Source organism: Nansenia antarctica (genome assembly GCF_963989245.1).
Source record: "Nansenia antarctica genome assembly, chromosome: 20".
NCBI classification, from domain to species: Eukaryota; Metazoa; Chordata; class Actinopteri; order Argentiniformes; family Microstomatidae; genus Nansenia; species Nansenia antarctica.
In genome coordinates this window covers 21687870-21709650 of record NC_137693.1, presented here as the reverse complement: position 1 = coordinate 21709650, position 21781 = coordinate 21687870, and the positions used below count along the sequence as shown (strand labels likewise).

Sequence of the window (21781 nt, the reverse complement as noted above, 5' to 3'; positions counted from 1 at the left end):
CTATTTCTTGTTTTCTTCCTCTTCCTTCCTCTGATCCTCACCCTCTCTCTCCGGTTGTCCCCCGTTGACAGTGTGGCCGGGGTCGTTGACCACGTTGACCACGTTGATCACAGCCTTGGCGGTCTTCTTGCCTGCGATCCTCATTATGGCCTTGATGCCCAGATGGTCCATGTTTAACGTGGTCACACCGACATTGATCACTGACTGGACGGCAGTGTCTGTGGCTTTCCCTGCGTCGTCCCCGTACCTTCACCATAGACGATAGTGGGTGGGGTTAGAGAGGCAATGGGAGAGGAGGACACTGAGATATGTAGTCCACCACCGGTACTGTATGTTCCCCAACATGGCTTTTAAAACCCCATCAGATTGGATGAAGGAAAGGAGGCAAGGATAGGAAGCCGGATGCACCCTAAAGATGGCAGCCGTAAAGAATGAAAGCTGACATGGAAGTGTGGGGCTGGAGGGCGCTCACTGCTATCCATGGGGGACACAGTACACAGGACAGCATCATTGGTGCAGACAAAGAAGAAGAGGGAACACTGTGCGTTATGTGAATTCATATCAGTTTTATTAGTAACAAAGCAAGAAAGAGGTATCACATTGGAACGGCAGGACCACCACCCAATACACGCAGGCATTTAGCTGCCCTTGACATAAACAGGCCAGGAAGGACCCCTACAGACCAGACAAACACCCAGTCCAAAAACCACCTCTAATAAGTGGTGACCGCGAATAAGTGTGGTCATTATTGTAATGGTTCTATTAACCTTCCAATTGGCTTCAAGGAGCTTTCTCCATATTGCTTTTACCTATCAGTTGCTTCAGATCAGTATTCTATGAACAGTGACTATGGGTAGTTTTCTGACAAGGTTAGAGTTAGTCACAGAGGGATGTTGTCAGTAGTCACAGGGGTCAGTTCACAAGTCTTTGTCTTTTCCCATGCAGTCATATGTTTTCTAGACCCCTAAATCTGAAAAAGAGAGGTATGGAATAATATTATTTCCCCCAAAGCTTCAGAATTTAGCATCAGTGCCAGACTGTTTTGGCACTGAGCAGCGCTACATCATTGCAGAGGACCAACTAAAGCAGAAATAGCACCCAGGCTAAACATAATTCAAAGGCAGGTTTGAAAAGCAAAGAGAACAGTGCTTGCCCTTAGTAAAGAAGGACAGATGTATAAAACATAGTGATGGTTACATGCAGGGAAGGAGATAGAGGTACTCACTTATGCTTCATAGTCGAGACAGTCTCTGATGCTACGCTTTTGCCAATATTCTTTGCTCCCGTTTCCAAACCAGTCCACATAGTCGAAAGACCTTTGTAGGAGACACATAGCGAATACTTACAACTCTGAACTGAGTAATGTCACCAACTGTGCTTCAAGTGCATATTAACAAGGCATATAACTCAAATCTTTCAGGTGTACAGTTGCAATCAAAATTATTTAACCCCCATTGCACATTAGGTTTATTGGCAATATATATATATATATATATATATATAGGGTGGCTACTTTGAGGAATCTAAAATATAAGACATATTTTTCAGAGTTATTTCACACTTTATTGTTAAGTACATCATTCCACATGTGTTCATTCATAGTTTTGATGCCTTCAGTGAGAATCTACAATGTACCAAATAGTCATGAAAATAAAGGAAACGCATTGAATGAGAAGGTGTGTCCAAACTTTTGGCCTGTACTGTATATATAATTTCTCAGCTGTTTGCAATAAATAAATAACACAGAACTGTTTAAGTAGTTTAATGAAAATAATATTACAAGGGTTTTTATCCGAATTCAACACAAAATGCTACTACTAATGACTACTGCAGTCTCAAAATGATTCAACCCCTTCATGACAAGCATCTTCAGTACTTAGTAGAGCACCCTTTTGCTGTTATGACCTGCTGCAAACGTGATGCATAGCCAGACACCAGCTTCTGACAGCGTTCCTGAGGAATCTCAGCCCATTCCTCATGGGCAATGGCCTCCAGCTCAGTAACATTCTTGGGTTTGCATTTTGCAACCGCCTTCTTCAAATCTTCCATGATGAGGTTAAAAGTAGCATTTTGTGTTGAATTTGGATTAAAAAAACATGGTAATATTAGTTTTATTGAACTATTTAAACTGTTATTGTCTACTTTGTTTATTGCAAACAGCTTTTTTACAATAAGCCTAATATGCAATGGGGGTTGAATAATTTTAATTGCAACTGTATAAATAAAATAAAACATGGTACTGTTTACGAAATGTAGAGCTGTTTAAGAATATCTAGGACAGTGTGTCAGTGTGTGTGTGTGTGTGTGTGTGTGTGTGTGTGTGTGTGTGTGTGTGTGTGTGTGTGTGTGTGTGCTTGTGTGTACCCTGCATACTGCTAGCTGCCACCACCATAGCTCCGTCCAGGTTGGAGCGGCCATCTTTGGTCTTCTTCATGGACTCTGGGATCAGCTTGCTGCCATGCTTCTTCACATGGGGTGCCAGCTTATCCCCCACACACCCCGCTACTGTACACACTCCGTCCACTGCAAACACACACATACCGGCATGAGTACAGACACACACACACACACACACACACACACACACACACACACACACACACACACACACACACACACACACAAGCTGGAGTTCACTGGAGAGGAGACATGTTGAAGCCATGACCATCCAGGGTAAGTGACCACTCAAGTCCTTACCCAGAAACTGACTGACCCTTACAGCGCCCCCGGTGGCCTGTTTGGCTACATGCAGGCCCTTGGAGACCTTGGGGCTGACCTCAGCAGGTATGTTCTCAGGGGTGATGTGCTGACGCAGCTTAGATGCCCCCTTGTGGATGACCTTGCCAGTGACCTCGGCTCCCTTCACAAAACCCTTACTCAGCCACGTTGCACCTGTGGGGGGACAGTATTGGACAGGAATGTGGCATGTGTGTGTATCATGGTTAAAATTCTGTGACAAGGGCCGCTCGGTGGCGTAACACACTAAGCGTCGACATGTAACCGCAGGGTTCCCGGTTCAACTACTGCCGCGGAGCTTATCCTGCATGTCATCCCTTCTCTCTCTCTCTCTCTCACCCATCCTTCCTGTCAAATCTCTACTGTCTCTATCACAATAAAAAGAAAAATATGAGTGGGACTGCCCCACTCAGAAAAAATAACAAAATTCTGTGACAAAACTGATATTGGTTAAAGAACACATTTGACTGTTAACGGTTGCATCCCATTTTCTAAATTCACTCTAGAGTCTCGACTGTCTGACTCTGCTACATTGCACCACACATTCCACTGTAGCTGTGTACGACCCCTGCCAGTGTGATAACTGTAATAAGCTGTAATAACACAAGAGTAGCGTGTGATCTCCTCAGAGCAGCCCAGCTATGAACTCTTGAGAGGACAAATGTGACCAATTTGTATTGATAAACACTGCTCTCTAGTGGGCAGTTTAGAGACCAAGAGCAATAGGACCATCACCATTCACAATGTGACTTCCTGATAGAACAATATTCAAATCAGACAGGAGGACGACCACTATTATCTTTATACCAGCCAGGAGGAAGACCACTATTATCTTTAAATCAGACAGAAGGACTACCACTATTATCTTTAAATCAGACAGAAGGACGACCACTATTATCTTTAAATCAGACAAAAGGACGACCACTATTATCTTTAAATCTGACAAAAGGACGACCACTATTATCTTTAAATCAGACAGAAGGACTACCACTATTATCTTTACAGTTTTTCCCAATTGCTAAAACACAAAAGCCAATTCTCTAAACCAAATGACCAGTTCTCTAAACACATTTAATAAAACTAGCTCCCATTTGCCAAAACCATAAACACATTTCACATGAAGACACAATTCACAAAACACAATCCTCCTTTTCTCATAAATCTAAACACATTTTGTCTTGTTAAAACACAAGTTGCAAAAAACTCTGCTCAAATTCTCAAATTAAAGCTCATGTAATGCAAAATGCTTGCCACAGTCAGCAAAATTTGAACACAATGAACACACCTAGCTTCATTCATTAAACATAACGACTAAAAATTTAAGACACTTGTTGCAAATGATTGTGGTGTGTGTGTGTGTGTGTGTGTGTGTGTGTGTGTGTGTGTGTGTGTGTGGTATAGTTCCATAAATAAATAAACATCACACCCTGAACATTGTTTTCAGTGAGTATTGTTGTGTAATGGATCCTCTGTAGTGTTTGCATTGAGTTGTGATACAGTACAGTAGTGTACATGTTACGGTACATGTGGGAAAACTAGGGTTAGGGTTAGGGTTAGGTGCTAGGGTGCTAGGGTTAAGGTTAGGGTTAGGATTAGGGGTAGGGTTAGGGTTAGGGTTAAGGTTAGGGTTAGGGTTAGACATGCCAGCATGTACCAAGTCACCCTAGCACCTAACCCTAACCCTAGTTTTCCCACATGTACCGTATTCCCACATGTACCGTAACATACATACTGTATTTTCTGTAGATTTACATACTGTTCATATGAAACACACAAATATATGAATGCCCAATACTCTACAGTGATATATTCTGAGAACAGATACTGTAAGGTTTCTAAAAATGTGCTTTGGCAGTTGTGAAAAAAAGAACATTCTCACACACTGAACATTGTGTTTTCAGTTGTTTTGTTGTAGTCTGTAATGATGCTTATAGTGTTTACATTTTTGCAGGCTTTGAGCAGCTGTTTTGGTGTGAAAGTTTGAGTTTTGAAGAGAGAAGGTGTGGTTTTGGTTATGTAGCTTTAGAAAAGTGTGTTGTGTTTAGAGTTTTGGGAAAATGGAGGAAAGTTTTGTGAAATGTGTTTTAGCAATTGAGAAAAACTGTAAATCAGACAGGAGGACTACCACTATTATCTTCACACCAGACAGACGGACGACCACTATTATCGTTCTCAGTGTACCTGCCAGGATGCCTTGGGCCATCTTCTCGCTCCACTCAGGAAGTGGGGGCTTCTCATCCCCAAACGTCCCTCCAGTGACTCCTGCCCCCTCCCCCGGGGGGCCGATAGGGACCTTCTCACTCAGGTTCACGCCCTCTGATCCCACCCCCTCCTCTGGAGCCTGACAGACAGGATAAGAAGTCAATGCAGTAAATATTAGCATTAATCATGACTTAAGAAAAGGCATACTGTAAGAATGTGGGTATCTATCCTGGGTTAGGAGAGATTCGTGTCACATACGATATAAAGCGCTTTGAGCACCTGGTGGGAAAGGTGTGATATAAATTCAACTAATTCGATAGGCTCAAATCTGGCATGTACATAGATTCACCACCACGTTCGTACACAGGCTCTCACAGCTGCTGAGTAGCTTAGCAGGACCGGTGTGTTTACACCCTTAACAGGAAAAGATCTGTGGTGTTCAGCTGTCAACGGGTGAGACAGAAACATGAAGAAAATTTGATTAAAACGTGTTGGCTTGTTCATTGCACAATGTGCCTGGCTGCCTGACTGTTTGTGCATTCAATACCACATGGTGTTATTTGCTAAAAAGGTAGGAAAAAAACAGCTAAAACAGATTGATATCCTGTCTGTTAAATTCCCATATTTGTGTTTATGTGACATACAGAAAGAACACAAGAATATGCGTGGTGGCCTAACCAGTCATTGGTCTAACCAGCCCCGCATACACATACTGAAACCGGTCTCTCCTGAGAGCAAAACAATAAACTGCAAACCCCCCTCTCCCACAGACAAATGTGGCCAGCTGAATTCCCATATGCGCACATGCCCACGTGTGTGTGTGTGTGTGTGTGTGTGTGTGTGTGTGTGTGTGCGTGCGCGCAACAACACCATTATCATCCAACTACAGCCACCTGGATCCTGAGCTCGGTGAGCTGGGAGAGTAGGTCCTGAAACGAGTCTCTGTCAGACGCAGGCATCTCAGAGGACAGCACCACGCCCACGTAGGACCCCGGTGTCCCCGCCATGGTGTCAGGGAACATGAAGATCCCAGAGTTAGAGAGCAGCACCGGGGTGTCTATCATCAGCGGGTAGAGCCAGTCACACACCTGTAACACACACACAAGAGCAGTAGAGGAGTTTAGGCAATTAGCAGGTGCAGCTAGTCACACACACACACACACACACACACACACACACACACACGCAAAGACCTTCTTATACCCATGTCCAGCCAATGTCATGACCCACGTGAGTGTGTGCTTGTATGACTATCCTCAAGGGACAACAAACTTCATTCTTTGTCCATGTCCATCCATTGCAGTGAGCCACTGAGTATGTTTGGCACCTAGAGGGTGAACAGTGCCAGGTAGGCAGTCAGACAGTCAGTCAGTCAGTCAGTCAGTCAGTCAGGCAGTCAGGCAGACAGGCAGTCAGGCAGTCAGTCAGTCAGTCAGTCAGGCAGGCAGACAGGCAGACAGGCAGACAGGCAGGCAGGCATTCAGGCAGTCAGGCAGGCAGTCAGGCAGTCAGGCAGTCAGACAGACAGTCAGGCAATCAGTCAGTCAGTCAGTCAGTCAGTCAGTCAGGCAGGCAGGCAGTCAGGCAGACAGGCAGACAGGCAGGCAGGCAGGCAGTCAAGCAGGCAGTCAGGCAAGCAGGCAGGCAGGCAGGCAGTCAGGCAGTCAGTCAGGCAGGCAGGCAGGTAGTCAGGCAGGCAGGCAGTCAGGCAAGCAGTCAGTCAGGCAGGCAGGCAGGCAGGCAGGCAGGCAGGCAGGCAGGCAGGCAAACGTCAGTGTGCCAGAGGTATTCAGTCTGACCCCTGTGAGGGCACAGTACTCCGGTCACCAACACAACAGGAGTGCAGAGTCATCGGTTACCGGGGCCATTGTATTACTGGGACACAGAGCTGCCCAGAACACTAGACTTTAATTCAGCACGGCAGCAGGGTAGTTAACACAGGCCTGGGGAGAGACATAGGCCATACAACAGGATTTACAGTGTAGTGTGTTCATTCTTAGAACTCCTCTTTGGATGACATTAGTACAAAGATGATCGTTCGCTAGGTGGTGTACAACAACATGTTGGTTAACACCTGTATTGTTGAGAAGTCCCAATGGATAATAGCGATGTGCTGTAATCATATCCATCATCCTTTTCACAAGGTTTCAGAGCGCATCTTGAGTCTGGCTTTGACAGACTGTTTAGACGCGGTAGTGACCTTTGGTTTCGAGATGAGCCGTTGCCTCAACAATCCCATGCTGTTGTTGAGCAAACTCTCTACTGCAGGATCCAATTAGTTCAAAAGGCACAGAAATCATTCAGGGTGTTTTTCTGGATTAAGATGCATCTCTGACACAAAGACACCAGCTCAATGGGTTTCATGAGAGGAGCATCAAGACATCTCATTCAGCTGTGCGCACCAGTGTAATCTCCCTGCGTCTTCATGTCTTTAGGGTAACCAGACTGTGACCTCATCATCACCACTGTGGGGGAGCTTTAAAGAACGTTTCAGTGAATGGAGGTCTGGAAATATTGAACTAGTGGAACCCGTCGCACATCTAGGGAAACTGATAACAGCAACAGACAAATGTACATGTATCACAACAACAACTTTTTTTCCTTCTTTTTTTTTTTAAACTCAGATCTTATAATTTTTTACTCTCCACAACCCCAAACTCAAAAGTCATCCACGCCCTCATCCTCACTTTACTCTATAGCTCTCTCACTCACCCACCCTTATCACATTCAATCCCCAAACACACAAATACGCACACGCACATACACATGCACACACACACACTCTCCAGATTCTTCTTACATGTAAGAAGGCCGAGGGTCCTCCGCTAGGGCCGTCCTTGCGCTGACTGCTGAACCTGATGATGCGTAGGTACCCCGGGTAGGACGGCGCGCTGACCTCTCCGTCTGCTGTCACGAAAAACATTTGTACCCCCCGTGGGAGGAACAGAAGCTCCTCTCCATCCCCCCCTCCTCCTCCTCCTCCTCCTCCGCCCAGGCCCTGAGAAGCTCGCCCTGATCCCCCAGGACGCTGCCCCCCCAGTCTCCCCCCAGCAGGGCTGTAGGCCAGGCTGTGGTGCCCGTCTGTGGGCTGGGGCGTGTAGGCTGGAGGCTGCTCACCAGGGACCCCCAGGGCCAGGGGAGGGAGGACGGGCAGAGAGGGGGCCATGCTGCCCAAAGCCCCAGCAGGGAGGCTGTCTGTCAGGGGCACTCTGAGGGCTGAGGGCCTGGCTGAAGCTGGGGACTGGGTGGTGAAGACAGGCAGGGTGGGGTATAGGTGGTGGAGCAGGCTGGGAGAAGGCTGCACCATCGGTCCCAGGGTGGGATAGAGATGTTGGGGAGGGAGGTCCACCAACACCGGTCCTCCCCGTTGGGCATCGATTGTCAGCTCTGCCGTCTCCAGGCCGGTGAGGCGGGTGGTGATGTTTCTCAGAGTGTCCCTCATCTTCTGCTGTAGTAGCCTGGCCGTGTCCCAGGGGCCACCCTGGTGCCTCTCCGCCCCGGTGGGAACCTCCAGTCCCTGGGTGAGGTGCTGCCTGCCCCTCCTGTAGAGCTCCAGGGCCTCCGGTGTTCTTCCAGACTCATCGGCCACCAGCCCCCGGGTCAGACACTCCAACGCCCGGTCGTACTGGTCCTTTATGAGCAACAGCTCAGCTGGCTCAGCCAACTCCATGTCTGGGAGACTGGAGATCTAGTCTTTTGGGGGGCAATAAGTGGATGGAGAGGGAGATAAAAGGCAATGGGATGAAACCTGTTGTTGACGGATAGCCTACCCCTACAAGTTATTAATTAATTAAGTAGTTAATTAATTTCCATGTCAGTTTCCGTGACGGTGGTCAGAGTAACCAACATATTTCATGTTATTATTTGACAAAGAAAGACACGTGTTAGCCTACTGCAAAGATCTGTTTGCGCAGTAAAAGCCGTATTGACCTCCATGTGCCAAATATCTTAGCTATGCGTCTCTGGGTTTGTACGTCAGGTTCTACCTGTATGAGGAGAACATTCTGCTTGACACTGCTAAAGAATGTTTTTTAGATACACACATCGTGAGCTTAGAATTATAAGGTTCTCCGTTTAGGGTAGTTCAGAGATATTGAGCGTCAACGTTTTTACATTCCATTATGTTTTGTGAGATGGAACCTTTGTATTTTATGAATTACTAACAAACAAACAAAAATCAACATTTTAAAAATAACACCACACAGGCATTAATAAACACCTAATGGATCAGATTATGTAAAAAAAACTCAATTTTGACAAAAATGGAGATAGAACCTTATAATTCTAACGTCATGAAATGTTAATGGTATAGGGAAACTGTCCATGTTTGTTTATATTCGGTCACAAAACTATTCAGATGTTGCCACATTAGAGCTCAACTAGCACAACACACGATACTTAACTTGTTTTAAATACAGAGGTATTTCCGACCAGACGGATCACATTCCCAATGAACGTTAACAAACTTACCCTTATAGTAAGGCAACAATCCCGTAGGCTATTACTTCAAACTCCTGGAACAATTGAAAGCAAAAGAAATCGGATTGCTCTCAAAACTGAAAGATTGCCATTTGCCAGAATATAGGCCGAAGTATGATCTGTAAGTTCAACAAACGCGCATCTTACTGTCTCTCGTTGTTCCCAAACAGCTTCACTGCGCAAATGACCGACAACCAAACGCGCTCGACGCAACTGGTCAAGCGCACCTGTGTAGGGGGACATGTCCTACGGCTCTATGGCCATTAGATGTCGCCCCTAAGTAGTCATTTGACTGCATTGCACAGTACATTGTACACTGTACAGTAGCATACATGCAATGGAGAATTATGATACAGTACAAAAACTAGACTTAAAAAAAAAAAGAATCCACAAAGCTTTAGTTTACAAAATGATTTGTATAAGAACATTCTGCTTGACACTGTGCTAAAAAATGTTTTTTAGATACACAAATGTTAATGGTATAGGGAAACTGTCCAATTTCCTTGTTTTTTTAGATACACAAATACTAATGGAATAGGGAAACTGTCCATGTTTATTTATTCGGTCACAAAACTATTCAGATGTTGCCATTAGAGCTCAACTAGATTTGTATTCGTCTCTTTACCAGTTAAGTCTTGCTCCTATGAGTTCAGACAATTTGTCAAAGGGGGTAATTTCCCACTAAAGAAAATGTACATAGCCTACTGGTATGGAGCTGGAGAAACACTTTTAAAAATAAAAAAATCCCTGAAAAATGAAAACCACACCATAAAAGCAGTCTCATTGTCAAGCAAAACACAGAGGCAAACTATAGGCAACTAGTCTTGTTTAATCACATGATGGAACATACAGGGTGCAGTCTGAAGACCATGATTCTGCGGCAGTGACGGCAATATTGACTTGGTACAGTTAAAACAAAATGGATTCAAAACCATCCGTTCCAAACACACTTACACATGGGAAAAGCTCTCTGAGCTCTTCAGACTAGCACTAACACCTTAGGTATTCAAGAATTTGTAGTTAAGAAACAAGTTATCATTTTATTGCTTACTTGATAGCTACCTATATAAGCTTAAAGATTAAAGATTTAAAAATTAAAATTGATTAAAACATTACAAGTAATTTCATAAAATCACACATCCAGTATCTACAAAGGGAGGCAAGCGCTGTGTTGTGTTCCCGTCTTCAGGTAGGCCCCAGCAGGTTCAGTGGAAAGGCAGAGCCGTAAGTGGAGTCATCAGTGACACGCTACCATACCTGCAGAGACAGAAAAGTCAGATGCCGTTACCACAACTACATCCATACTAAATATAATCCAGTTTGGGCAAACAGTGATCCAAGACAAATCATTGCATGCGCTGTAAGAGCGTGAGTTGTGGATCACTTTAAGAGCCATGAGAATCCTCCCAGGTTAATTGGGAAGAATGTAATGCACAGTTGGTGCGCCATTTAAAAATATATACATCATTCCAACTAGACCTACTTTGAGCTCTTGAACTTGTCCCCGATAGCCTGTTGGGGTCGACTCGCTGCACTCAGGTGGAGCTTGTGGAGGTCCTTCATGCAGGGCGCAATCTCTGCCAGGGTGTAACCAGTGAAGGCATACAAGGCATCGGGCTAGAACAAAGGAGGAGATAGTTATGGCATGTCAACAATGATTCAATTGTTCATTGCTTGTGAAAGCCGGAAAGGAACTTCCAGACAAGTCAAGAAAAACTACTTAGGTAGAATGATGAGTCAGAGTCGTGGGGCTTACCCAAAGCGCGCTGTTAAGGGTGTAGTTGGCAAGACAGTAAGCTGCGGCTGCCACCATTGATGGAACGTATTGTAGGAATGGGTCCACTTCCAGCAGGCTCAACTCTGCCACATACTGAGATTAAAGGATGGTTAACTGTAGCATAACCCAACTTTACAATAATGATGTTAGCGTTACTAAAAAGTAGTGCGCAAGATATGAAATTGAGCAGACATTCTCAAAGCAACCTTGACTGCATACATGGTCCCAGCAGGCATAAAACCCCACAACCCTAGTATTGCAAGGCCATGCTCTACCAACTAAACCATGGCATGAATAAGGTCACTGGCATTGACTTATCTAGTGTGAATCTAGCAAGCGTAATAAGACTTTACCAGGGCGAGATTCTCCGTTTTGGAGCAGACAGACTGGATGGTCATGAAGTGTCGGAGGAACTGGTTTATGGTGGGTACGGTCATGTCGAAGGCCAGAACCTTCAGAAGGAGGTGCTCCATACGAAGCAGCTGCTTCCTGGTGTACGTGTCGTCTGTGATGTACACAAACTCAGCCACATCGGGAGGGTAGATCTCCTCGTATTTCCTATGAGACGAGGAAAAGGGCAACGTCGACGTTTTAATATTGCTTGTAGGAAAAAAACGATTGGTCCTGCAACACACAGGATGCATCAACCGCAACAGCTCAGGCACCCCCATAAACCCCTACTTACGCAGCCAGCAGTATGGCAGCAGTGCCCACCAGCTGTAGCTTGCCCCGGAGCACAGACATGCAAGAGAGGAAGCGGTCCATGTAGTTGACAGCCAAGTAGATGGTCTCCCCACACAGCTTGTACTCTTGGCCCACCTCCACCAGCCAGTCCACCAGGATGACACGCATGCTGTTAGTGATGTCTGGCTGCTTCCTCATGTAGCCAGGCTTTGGCCGGGATTTTATCTGCAAAGGAGGGTTGAAAAAGCTAATGTCACATTCAACACTGCTGCAAAGGAAAGATAAGGGCAGAGTATTCTGGCAGAAAATGGCTGCCATGCAATTGGTAGTTACCCCCATACAGGGAGAGACTTAAACCTAGCAAGTTACTATAAAGCCATCATTTACTTCATTTGAGCTATAACATGCTTCAGAGACCTTCAAGCACAAGGTGCCTGAACAGTTAGACCCTCTCCTCGGGGACCCCCAGCCGCTCCACATATTTGATCTGTTCCACCACCAGCACACCTGATTCAACTGATCAAGTATAAAAGCAATTATGGTTTGTACTTGATCAGTTGAATCAGGTGAGCTGGTGGTGGAACAGATCAAACATGTGGAGCGGCTGGGGGTCCCCGAGGAGAGGGTTGAGAACCACTGAGTTAGATAAAGGCTTCTCATTTGGATCAAGTGCTCACCTCACTCTCCCGCAAGTGTTTGTGGATGTCCTCAGCATACTCTGACATATACAAGATATCCTGCATGTTCAGAGGTTCATCAGGTAGGGACTGCATAGACGTGTCCATGCATGATCCTGCAAAACACAAGGGCATACTCTTCAATGCATCTGTGACAAACAGGAATATAAATAAAAAATCAACCCATATGCATCACCGATCTCAGCTAAATGGTAAAAGGACTGACATACAAGCACTTTTCTATGGCCTCTCATTCACACATGGTGGCAAGCTATCATGCAAGGCAGTGGCCTGCTCATTGGGAGCAATTTGGGGTTCAGTGTCTTGCCCAAGGACACCTCAACATGTGGCCTGCCAAGGTTCGAACCGCTGATCTGCCAAACTTGCAATAAAAATTGTGGAATGCACTGGCAGTTACATAACATTAGGGATTCAACCTCAGCAAATATTCTCAAATCAAGACTAAACACCCATCTTTTAAATATTGCCTTTGAATTTCCAACTAAATGATTACTAAATTAAATTATGATCATATAATGATTCCATGAGCTGCAACGTTTGCAGGAAAAGTTATTGGACACCCGCGCTACCCTCCTGTGCCACAGTCGCCCCACTCACCTGTGCTCAGGTCCAGGAAAAGCCTAAAATCTTTATGCTGCAAGGCATCAGCCACTGACTGATGTTCAGAAGCCGACACTTCACTCGAAGTCGGAAACACAACCTCACATGGCTCATCCAGAAATATGTCAAAGCTTGAGCTTGAGGGACAACCCGGTAGAGTGGTCTGGGAGATGGAGTTGGATCCAAGTTTGGAATGTTGGCCTCCCTGAAAAAAGATGGGATGATTATTTATTTTAGGTTATTCTTTTTAAGTCAAAATGTTGAATTTTCACCTTGATTGCAACAGGACAACTTGCTCAAGGCACTCACCTGGTCATGCTGTTCGTTTTCACTCAAGACACCCAGGATGGTTCTTTGTTTGGCCCTCTGAATCCGGGGCACATCCATCCTGTTGGAGGCCTGGACGTTTTCCCGGCTGCTGCGGCTGGCAAGAGGGGCGTTGGTGAAGCTCATCTTCAAACAAACAGCTGGTCAACCTTACCTGGGACAACCTGGGACAACCTGGGACAACCTGGGACAAAACGAAACAGAGAAACAAAACAAAATTGCCAAGTTGGAACTGCAATAAACTGGCTGCCATGGCTACCGGCGGAAGTGTATGGAATGTTTATAGCAAGCTAGCTAAAAACAATTGAGAATCATGCTGAAAACAAAACAAAAATCACCACTTTGCACACATTTCGAATCCGCATAGGGATCTACACATGCACAAATTGTAATTCAAAGGCTAGCGAAAAACCTCAGCAGTCTAACTTTGCAAGTATTTCCAAACCAAACAAACAAACAATCAAACAAACAAACAAACCTGTTATAATGCTATATTGCGCACCCGATGCACTCCTTTGCAAACAAAATACTCAGGAAACTGTCTTGGTAGTATGAGTTGCTGCCTCCCGCCGGTATATATATATAATATTATGGCCCGGCTGCATTTAGGTTCCGTTCATTCCGATGAGCGTACTGAGATCAGCTGTTGCTGTGTGAACTCAGCTGTTTGGGATTTACTCAAATCAATCGAACGAACCGCCCCGGTGCCGAGGTCCAATCACGACCCACAACGACAGCACCACGTGGTGACATCTCCATAGCAATGGACCAAACACTCAATGATGTCGTGTGCGTGCCTCTGTGTACGTGCCGCATAATTAATTAATTGTATATAATTAAAATAAGTAATTTTGCATGCGACTGCGTCTGCAGTCCCGAACCCGAATGCATATCTGATGATGAATGATGAATGTGTTTTAGGAGCTAAACGTGTATAATTTGTTGGAGTCCTGCAGAGAGCAATGAGGAGATCAATGGGGGGGGGGGGGGGGGGGAATCAGTTGGAATCATATTGATCGTCAGCATGCATGACTTGAATGTTTTGTCTTTATCCCGAGTACAAACAAATCCTCAATCACAATCGTCTGTCATAGAGTGACATGGAACTCTCCCCTCTCTCTCTCTCTCTCTCTCTCTCTCTCTCTCTCTCTCTCTCTCTCTCTCTCTCTCTCTCTCTCTCTCTCTCTCTCTCTCTCTCTCTCTCTCTCTCACACACACACACACACACACACACACACACACACACACTCACACACACACTCTCTCTCTCTCACACACACACACACACACACACACACACACACACACACACACACACACACACACACACACACACACACACACACACACGCACACACACTTCCATCAGCAACCAAGACAAAAGACAAGCCAAACAGAGTTGTTGTCAGTGACACTGTTTGCTTATGGGATATTAGCTGCATTGTTATCCAGCCCTCCTTCCTTCGCCTCTCTCCCCTTCCATCAGCATAGCAATGTTATTTTAAGGAAGGAAACCTAATCCTTGAATTTCAGTTGACATCCAATGGCTTGCATCTATGACTTAGAGTTAAGAGTCACATTACCGGACATGTTTTCAGTTGCTCAGGTGAATAGTGAACTACGTGTGACAACATCTACTAACATTACATGGCAGCAACATTGTTAGTGACATTTCTTTCTTCTAGATTAGTTTAACCCCTTTTGTGTATATCTGGAAGAATTCTAGAAGATACTTGCTTTCACACCATTCTCTACAAAAGTATTTTTTTCATTTCCTAAAGTAAGCTTGGTTGACTGATTAGTACCACTGATCCCATAGCTTGTTCTCTGGCCCAGCTGATCATCAGACTCGTTCATATTACTCTCTCAGGATCAATAACTCTTCATTTATTTCCTCCATGACAGTCTGTTTTAGTAAAGTAAGTATAGTAAAGTAGTGTAAAGTAAGTTGTTTTTGTTTTTTTCATATGTGCGAGCCAGGTACCCTATGGCACAGATAGAGAGAGAGATGTGTCTTTGTACTCTAGTGGGCAATTAGCCCACAATTATCCCACCATCAACCCACTGTTAGTTCTCAGTAGGGGTCCTGCTGTCTATTGCTGGAAGCTTTTGTCTCTTGTATGGCTCTGACAACTTTTACCAATCTACGCTGAGGAGCCATGAGTCCTATTGACATTCATGTAGTATTGTCATGTTATGTAAAGTTAAGCTAAAGCATAGGCATTTACTCAGGGACCTAATGCGAGTACTTAGGTCTCAGGCAACCTTACTCATCACGTTGGCATGGATCCAATTCAAACCACTTCTGCTACATTGAAATTACACAGACACGTTGGGTTTGTGAATGAGTCAGGGTGATTACAAACCCATGTCTGTCACACGCAATGATTAAAACAGGTCTGTGATCCTCTCATTGTGGCTCTGAACCGACAGCAAGACATGCTATGAGAGATCTTTGCCTCTGATGCCTTTATGGTATAGTACCCTATAGGTCCAATCCATGATCAGCTTTGATTGGCCAACAGTGTACCTTTTGACAACTCCTCACAACAGTTAATACCTCTTGATTATTGGGCATTGTTCAGGAGATAACAAGGTGTAGTACATGCAAGGCACCGGCCCGCTCATTGGGAGCAATTTGGGGTTCAGTGTCTTGCCCAAGGACACCTTGACACATGGACAGCCGGGATCGAACCGCCGAACTGCGATCATTAGATGCCGGCTCTACCTGCACTTTCTATTTGCACTTCCTGGTTAGATGCTTAACTGCATTTTGTTGTCTAAGTACTTGTTCCTCATTCCAATGTTCTTCCACCTTACTCAAAGTGAAGGTATTTCCATGTCTGTGGGTGTATGCTTGGTACAATGCCTGTCTGACACAATAAGTGTGCGTGTGTGTGTCTGTGTCTGTGTCATTCTGTGTGTGTGTGTGTGTGTGTGTGTGTGTGTGTGTGTGTGTCTGTGTCTGTGTCATTCTGTGTGTGTGTGTGTGTGTGTGTGTGTGTGTGTGTGTGTATATATAAAGCAGAGTCTGTCTTCTGTGAAAAGTCACACAGACAGTATGTTTTCATCTCCACTGCTGTTGCTACCGCTGCTGGTCTCCAGCTCCTGGGCCTCCCACTTCTATGGGGGAACCATGACCTTCACCCCTAAAGGGAACAACATAGACGGATCTTTCAGGGTAAGACCTCTGCATCCATACCCATTTTCAACTTATTTGTCCAGGTTTCTCTTCAAAAGAAAAAGTTCCAGAAGATTCTAAAGACATTTCCGAGTAATATAAAGATAATCAATATTGATATAAGACGTTTAATATGACAACACATCAGAAATGGCTTCTTGTTGCGCCCAGATTTAATTAATATCTACAAACATTCAACATTCTAATGTAATGTCGATATATCAGTATCAGAAAATGTAAGAGTTACTATTTGAAATGGTTATTATTAATTTTTTCAGTCATTACAGAGAGCAATCTCAATCACAAAAGTGATGGTCAAATGTGACATAGACTGATATCATTGTAGGTGGACCTTCGATACAAGTATGCATTTGAACAATGCAGTTCGTCAGGCACCTGGGGTTGTGCCAGTGGGGACTGTGGGTCCCAAACCAGTTTAGTGCTTGGTACCGTAGATGCGCTGACGACTGGTGGGTTCGACTGGTGCCTCAGAGAGGGAGTCATGACTAGAAGTGTTTCCACTAACGCACCATTTGAACTGGGGTGAGAATAATGATAAAGACAAAATGTAGTGAGCTCAGTATCGTCCCATTTCTAGGCAATATCTTTGACAGCAGTAATATTCTAAACAGTCTAAACCATACAATGTATACTGTAACAAGCTAAAATAAAGTATGTAATGAAAACAGTGTTAAGTAGTAAGTAAGATGACAGTAACGTAACCTTTTCCTTGATCTCATCATCTCATCTTTACAGCTTTGATGGCGGAAATTGGATATCCAATATTAATTCTGTTATCCATTGGAGGCTACGCACTATAGTAGATCTTGGGGTCAGGTCTGACACAATGACAGCCAACCGATCACCACAGACCACCATCTTACCTCTATTACGGTAAGTATCCTACGGTCTTTTCTCTTTTGGCCTGTAATATTCCTTCCTTTGAATTGTAAGCCCCAGCTTACTCTGCACAGTAACAAATGAGAAACAAGAAAAGACAAATGAGACAAGAAATATAAAAAGTGCCAAGGTTTATTAAAAATACATGAGCCCCATATTGCCTTTACTCTGGGCTGGCAGGTAAACTTGTCAAGATTCTCTTTATCTATCGTCAGCCATCCAGCTCTCCTGACATATAGATCATCCTGATTGGCTTCGGGGGAGGTGGTGACTAACAAAACAAAAACAAATAGCAAAAAACTCAAAGAAAATAAACTAGTCCGCCCACAGAGGCAATCCCAGATCTTTTGCCCCAATACCAGTAACAGATGCCAGGCGGACTAGAAAAATAGAACAACAATAGAACAATATACAGAATAATAACCTTTAATCACACTTAGTAAGGGACTCAAACAGTAAGAACAGCAGAGGAAATCTGCAAAGCTTCCTGAAACATACAAAACACATCTTTAATAATCACACTAATCATTAAATATTATACTTTAACATTTCTAACATATTAAAGCATTCAATCAAATATGAAAACTTGCATACCTGATATGTTGGACTCAAAAGCATACACTGCCAATCTTTCTAATCTGGCAATTGTTAGGCGCACTCCAACACAATGCTGCAAGACGGCTTCCCCAAGCACTGAAAACAGCAGCTTATTGCATGGCTGAAATAGTTTACCAACCATTAAATAAGGAAGATGAAAATATTTGCTTACCAAACATCTCCAACATGAGGATGTGAATACCTGCCCTTTCCTCTCGGCCTGAACTATGCCCTATGGAATGTGGCTGCCTCTAATTAGGCCGATACTTATTATTATTCACTGGCTACAGTATGATCCAGGTTTATATGTGCATCACATTTCGCAATATCTTTCTCTTCCTATTTCTTTGACATGACATGTTCGTCTTGTCAATGTCCCGAGTACAAACCCACACAATCATCTGTCATAGAGTGACATGGAATTCTCTCTCTCTCTCTCTCCTCTCTCTCCTCTCTCTCTCTCTCTCTCTCTCTCTCTCTCTCTCTCTCTCTCTCTCTCTCTCTCTCTCTCTCTCTCTCTCTCTCTCTCTCTCTCTCTCTCTCTCTCTCTCTCTCTCTCTCTCTCTCTCTCTCTCTCTCTCTCTCTCTCTCTCTCTCTCTCTCTCTCTCTCTCTCTCTCTCTCTCTCTCTCTCTCTCTCTCTCTCTCTCTCTCTCTCTCTCTCTCTCTCTCTCTCTCTCTCTCTCTCCTCCAGTGTTCCTGTAAATTGTCCAAGAGATTACAGACTGTTGGCCTATGACCCGGATGGAGACCAGGTCAAATGCAGATTTGCAGAGTTTGCAAACACTGAGTGTTTTCAATGTAACCGTCCTGCTTTTATCACACTGCAAGTAGTGAGTATCCAGCCACCACAGAGAAATGTGCTGCCATGACCAAGTTGAATCATTATAGTTTAAGAGTTACCCTGCTGTTATTCAAGCCTTCTTTTGGATGGCTACAGCAAGAGTCAAATACATATATTAACACCTATTCAAATTTGTCTCCATTCCTCTCCCATAGCTGTCCTGCACCTTATCGGTTAGCCCCAGTAATACGGGCACTTATGTCGTTCAGTTGATGATGGAGGACTTCCCAACTCAGCCCATCAGCCTCACCTACACCGATGGCTCCCAGTCTCTCAGAAGCCCATCATCAAACCCACTCAGCAAACTGCCAGTACACTTTGCAGTAGCAGGTAGATAAGACTATTTAACTCGCAACACGCAGTTCAACAATGTTTACTTGTTGTTTTTGATTCATATGACTATCAAAATACTGAAAGCGTGGAGTCAGTTAGTTCCATTTGTATTGCAGCCACTTCATGAAAATAAAGATAGATCAATTCAGTGAATTGAAAGGTCGGTATAGAGGATATCATTTATACAGAGTTGCCAATATCTGCCAATGAGTTGCCGATATCTTGGTGTCTGATCCATATGCACAGTATTTCACTAACCTAGTCTTACTGGCTTCCAGTGGATTCCGCTGCGCCCTCCTGTACAGAGGGGGAGTATATCCCCAGGTTCCTGCCCCCAACTCCAGCCAACGGAGCTCTGCTGTACACCCCAGTCAACCAGGCCCTGGAGATCACTGTCTCGGCAGTGGCCTCCTTCTCAACGTGAGACACTATTATTCACCACTGGGTGGCAGCACTACCCATAGAGTGCATGTTATGTCTAATCAATGCCAAATCATCCTCCATCCCCATTGTCTTACGCCAGGTGTTGTCATTCTAGCACCTCAACTGAACTATTAGCATACAACACAGTGTAACGGAGTCACGCTATCTGTCCTAAAGCGATGCTTTGATCACTTTGTGTACATCTGAAAGTATTAGATGGGTGTAAGCAATCATTTTTCATTATGCATGATGAATAGATAAACATGATGGTCAGTCTGCAATTAAATGTTAACAGTGTTATATTTTGTGCATCTAAGGGTTTCTGAGCTGCTGGTCAGTGGTCCTCAACGCATAAGAGAGAACAGGACTTCAGAGGGAGTGTATGTCCTAAGATGGACACCCGTAGAGGCAGAGGATGGAGAGCACCTTCCCATCTGCTTCATCGCTCAAGGGGTGACTGGCAGGTGAATCCCCAAAAACTTACCCCAATTTGTACAGGCCTTCCTTTAATCCCACTGGGTAAAAATGTATGACTTCCATTGATCCAGCAGGCCACACAATAAGAATGGTAGTTAAAAAACGACTCAAAACACATTATTTCCTCCCTGGCCCTTTGACCTGAGGTGAGCCTGCCTTCCCGACACTGCACTCTTTGCACTTTTATTTGTACTGCACCTTGCTTTTAGTGTATTTTTCTATTTTATCTGTTTTCTTTCATCTGTATTTTATCTCTTTTATCTTGTTTTTCTCTTTATATTTGATCTGTTAAGCACTCTTATCGTTGTAAATGTTGTGCTATATAAATAAACGTAACTTACTTACTTACTTACTTACTTGACTGTTCTAAAGGTCTACTCTTTTCATCAACTGCGTAGTTTCATCTGTGTGTGTGGTTTGTTTTCAGAATCCGAGTTCAATGCTGTGTCTAAATTATAAAGTTTCACATTATGTTCACCTTTTCAGTTCCACGTATCAGTCTGAACTGCGATGCGTCGTTGTCATCGTTGGAAACTCAAGTGGTGTGTCCAGTATACAATACCTTCTCCTGCATATCCACTCCCTTTCTGGTGATCTGATTCTCACTCGTTAAGATCAATTAATTTGTCTTTGTGTTTTTCAGTTACAACTACAGCTGAACCTACAACCACTCCTATGACAACAATACTCACAACCACAGCTGAACCTACAACCACTCCTATGACAACAATACTCACAACCACAGCTGAACCTACAACCACTCCTATGACAACAATACTCACAACTACAGCCAAACCTACAACCACTCCTGATCAGACAACAATCACAACCACATCAGTTTTATCCACTTTAATGACTACCACACCTTCTCTGCCTATCACACATTCAACCACCCAGCTCACAACCACCCAGGCACACACAAGTACTGAATACCTTAATACTCAAACCCCAAACATCGCATCAACAACCAGTGAAGTGGGAAATACTATCAGAAGTGATGGGCCCGGTAAGATGTTTTTGAATATGGTATACACACTACACAGTATATATGGGTGTGTGAGAGCATGTGTGTGTGTGTGTGTGTGCGTGCGTGAGTGTGTGGGTGTGGTGTGTGTGGGTGTGTGTGCGCGTATGTGTGTGAGTGTGTGCGTATGTGTGTGTGAGTGAGTGAGTGAGTGAGAGAGACAGACAGACAGACAGAGTGTGTGTGCATGGGTAATTATGTTACGGATAAACTGTAATTATGTTGCTTGTTGTATATCCACAGGATATGTAGTTGGACTGGCAGTGAAAATCTCCTCTCTGACTCCACTATCAGAGGCTGACATCAGAGAGGTGGTGTTACAGCAGGTCAGTGTCACTGTGTCAGAGCAGACAGCTTCATACTCAGCTAACAGCATGTCGCTCCTTCCACCAACACTGTGTTGTCTCCTCAGCTCTCCTTCTACACTGTGTTGTCTCCTCAGCTCTCCTTCTACACTGTGTTGTCTCCTCAGCTCTCCTTCTACACTGTGTTGTCTCCTC

The 21781-nt window shown here is 44.4% G+C and overlaps 2 protein-coding genes across 2 annotated transcripts; both read right to left on the bottom strand.

The window, feature by feature from the left end:
• On the bottom strand, positions 1-8608 carry sparta (spartin a; the record flags this gene model as incomplete). Its single annotated transcript, XM_080549554.1, has 7 exons — positions 1-247; positions 1226-1316; positions 2365-2523; positions 2698-2892; positions 4918-5077; positions 5832-6026; positions 7739-8608. 7 exons carry the CDS (start codon positions 8606-8608, stop codon positions 1-3), a joined length of 1917 nt encoding a protein of 638 aa, XP_080405680.1.
• A 2014-nt stretch (positions 8609-10622) lies between these two features.
• Positions 10623-13629, bottom strand: ccna1 (cyclin A1; the record flags this gene model as incomplete). Its single annotated transcript, XM_080549553.1, has 8 exons — positions 10623-10674; positions 10901-11034; positions 11174-11287; positions 11548-11752; positions 11880-12103; positions 12556-12671; positions 13174-13381; positions 13486-13629. 8 exons carry the CDS (start codon positions 13627-13629, stop codon positions 10623-10625), a joined length of 1197 nt encoding a protein of 398 aa, XP_080405679.1.
• Between the last annotated feature and the right edge of the window lie 8152 nt (positions 13630-21781).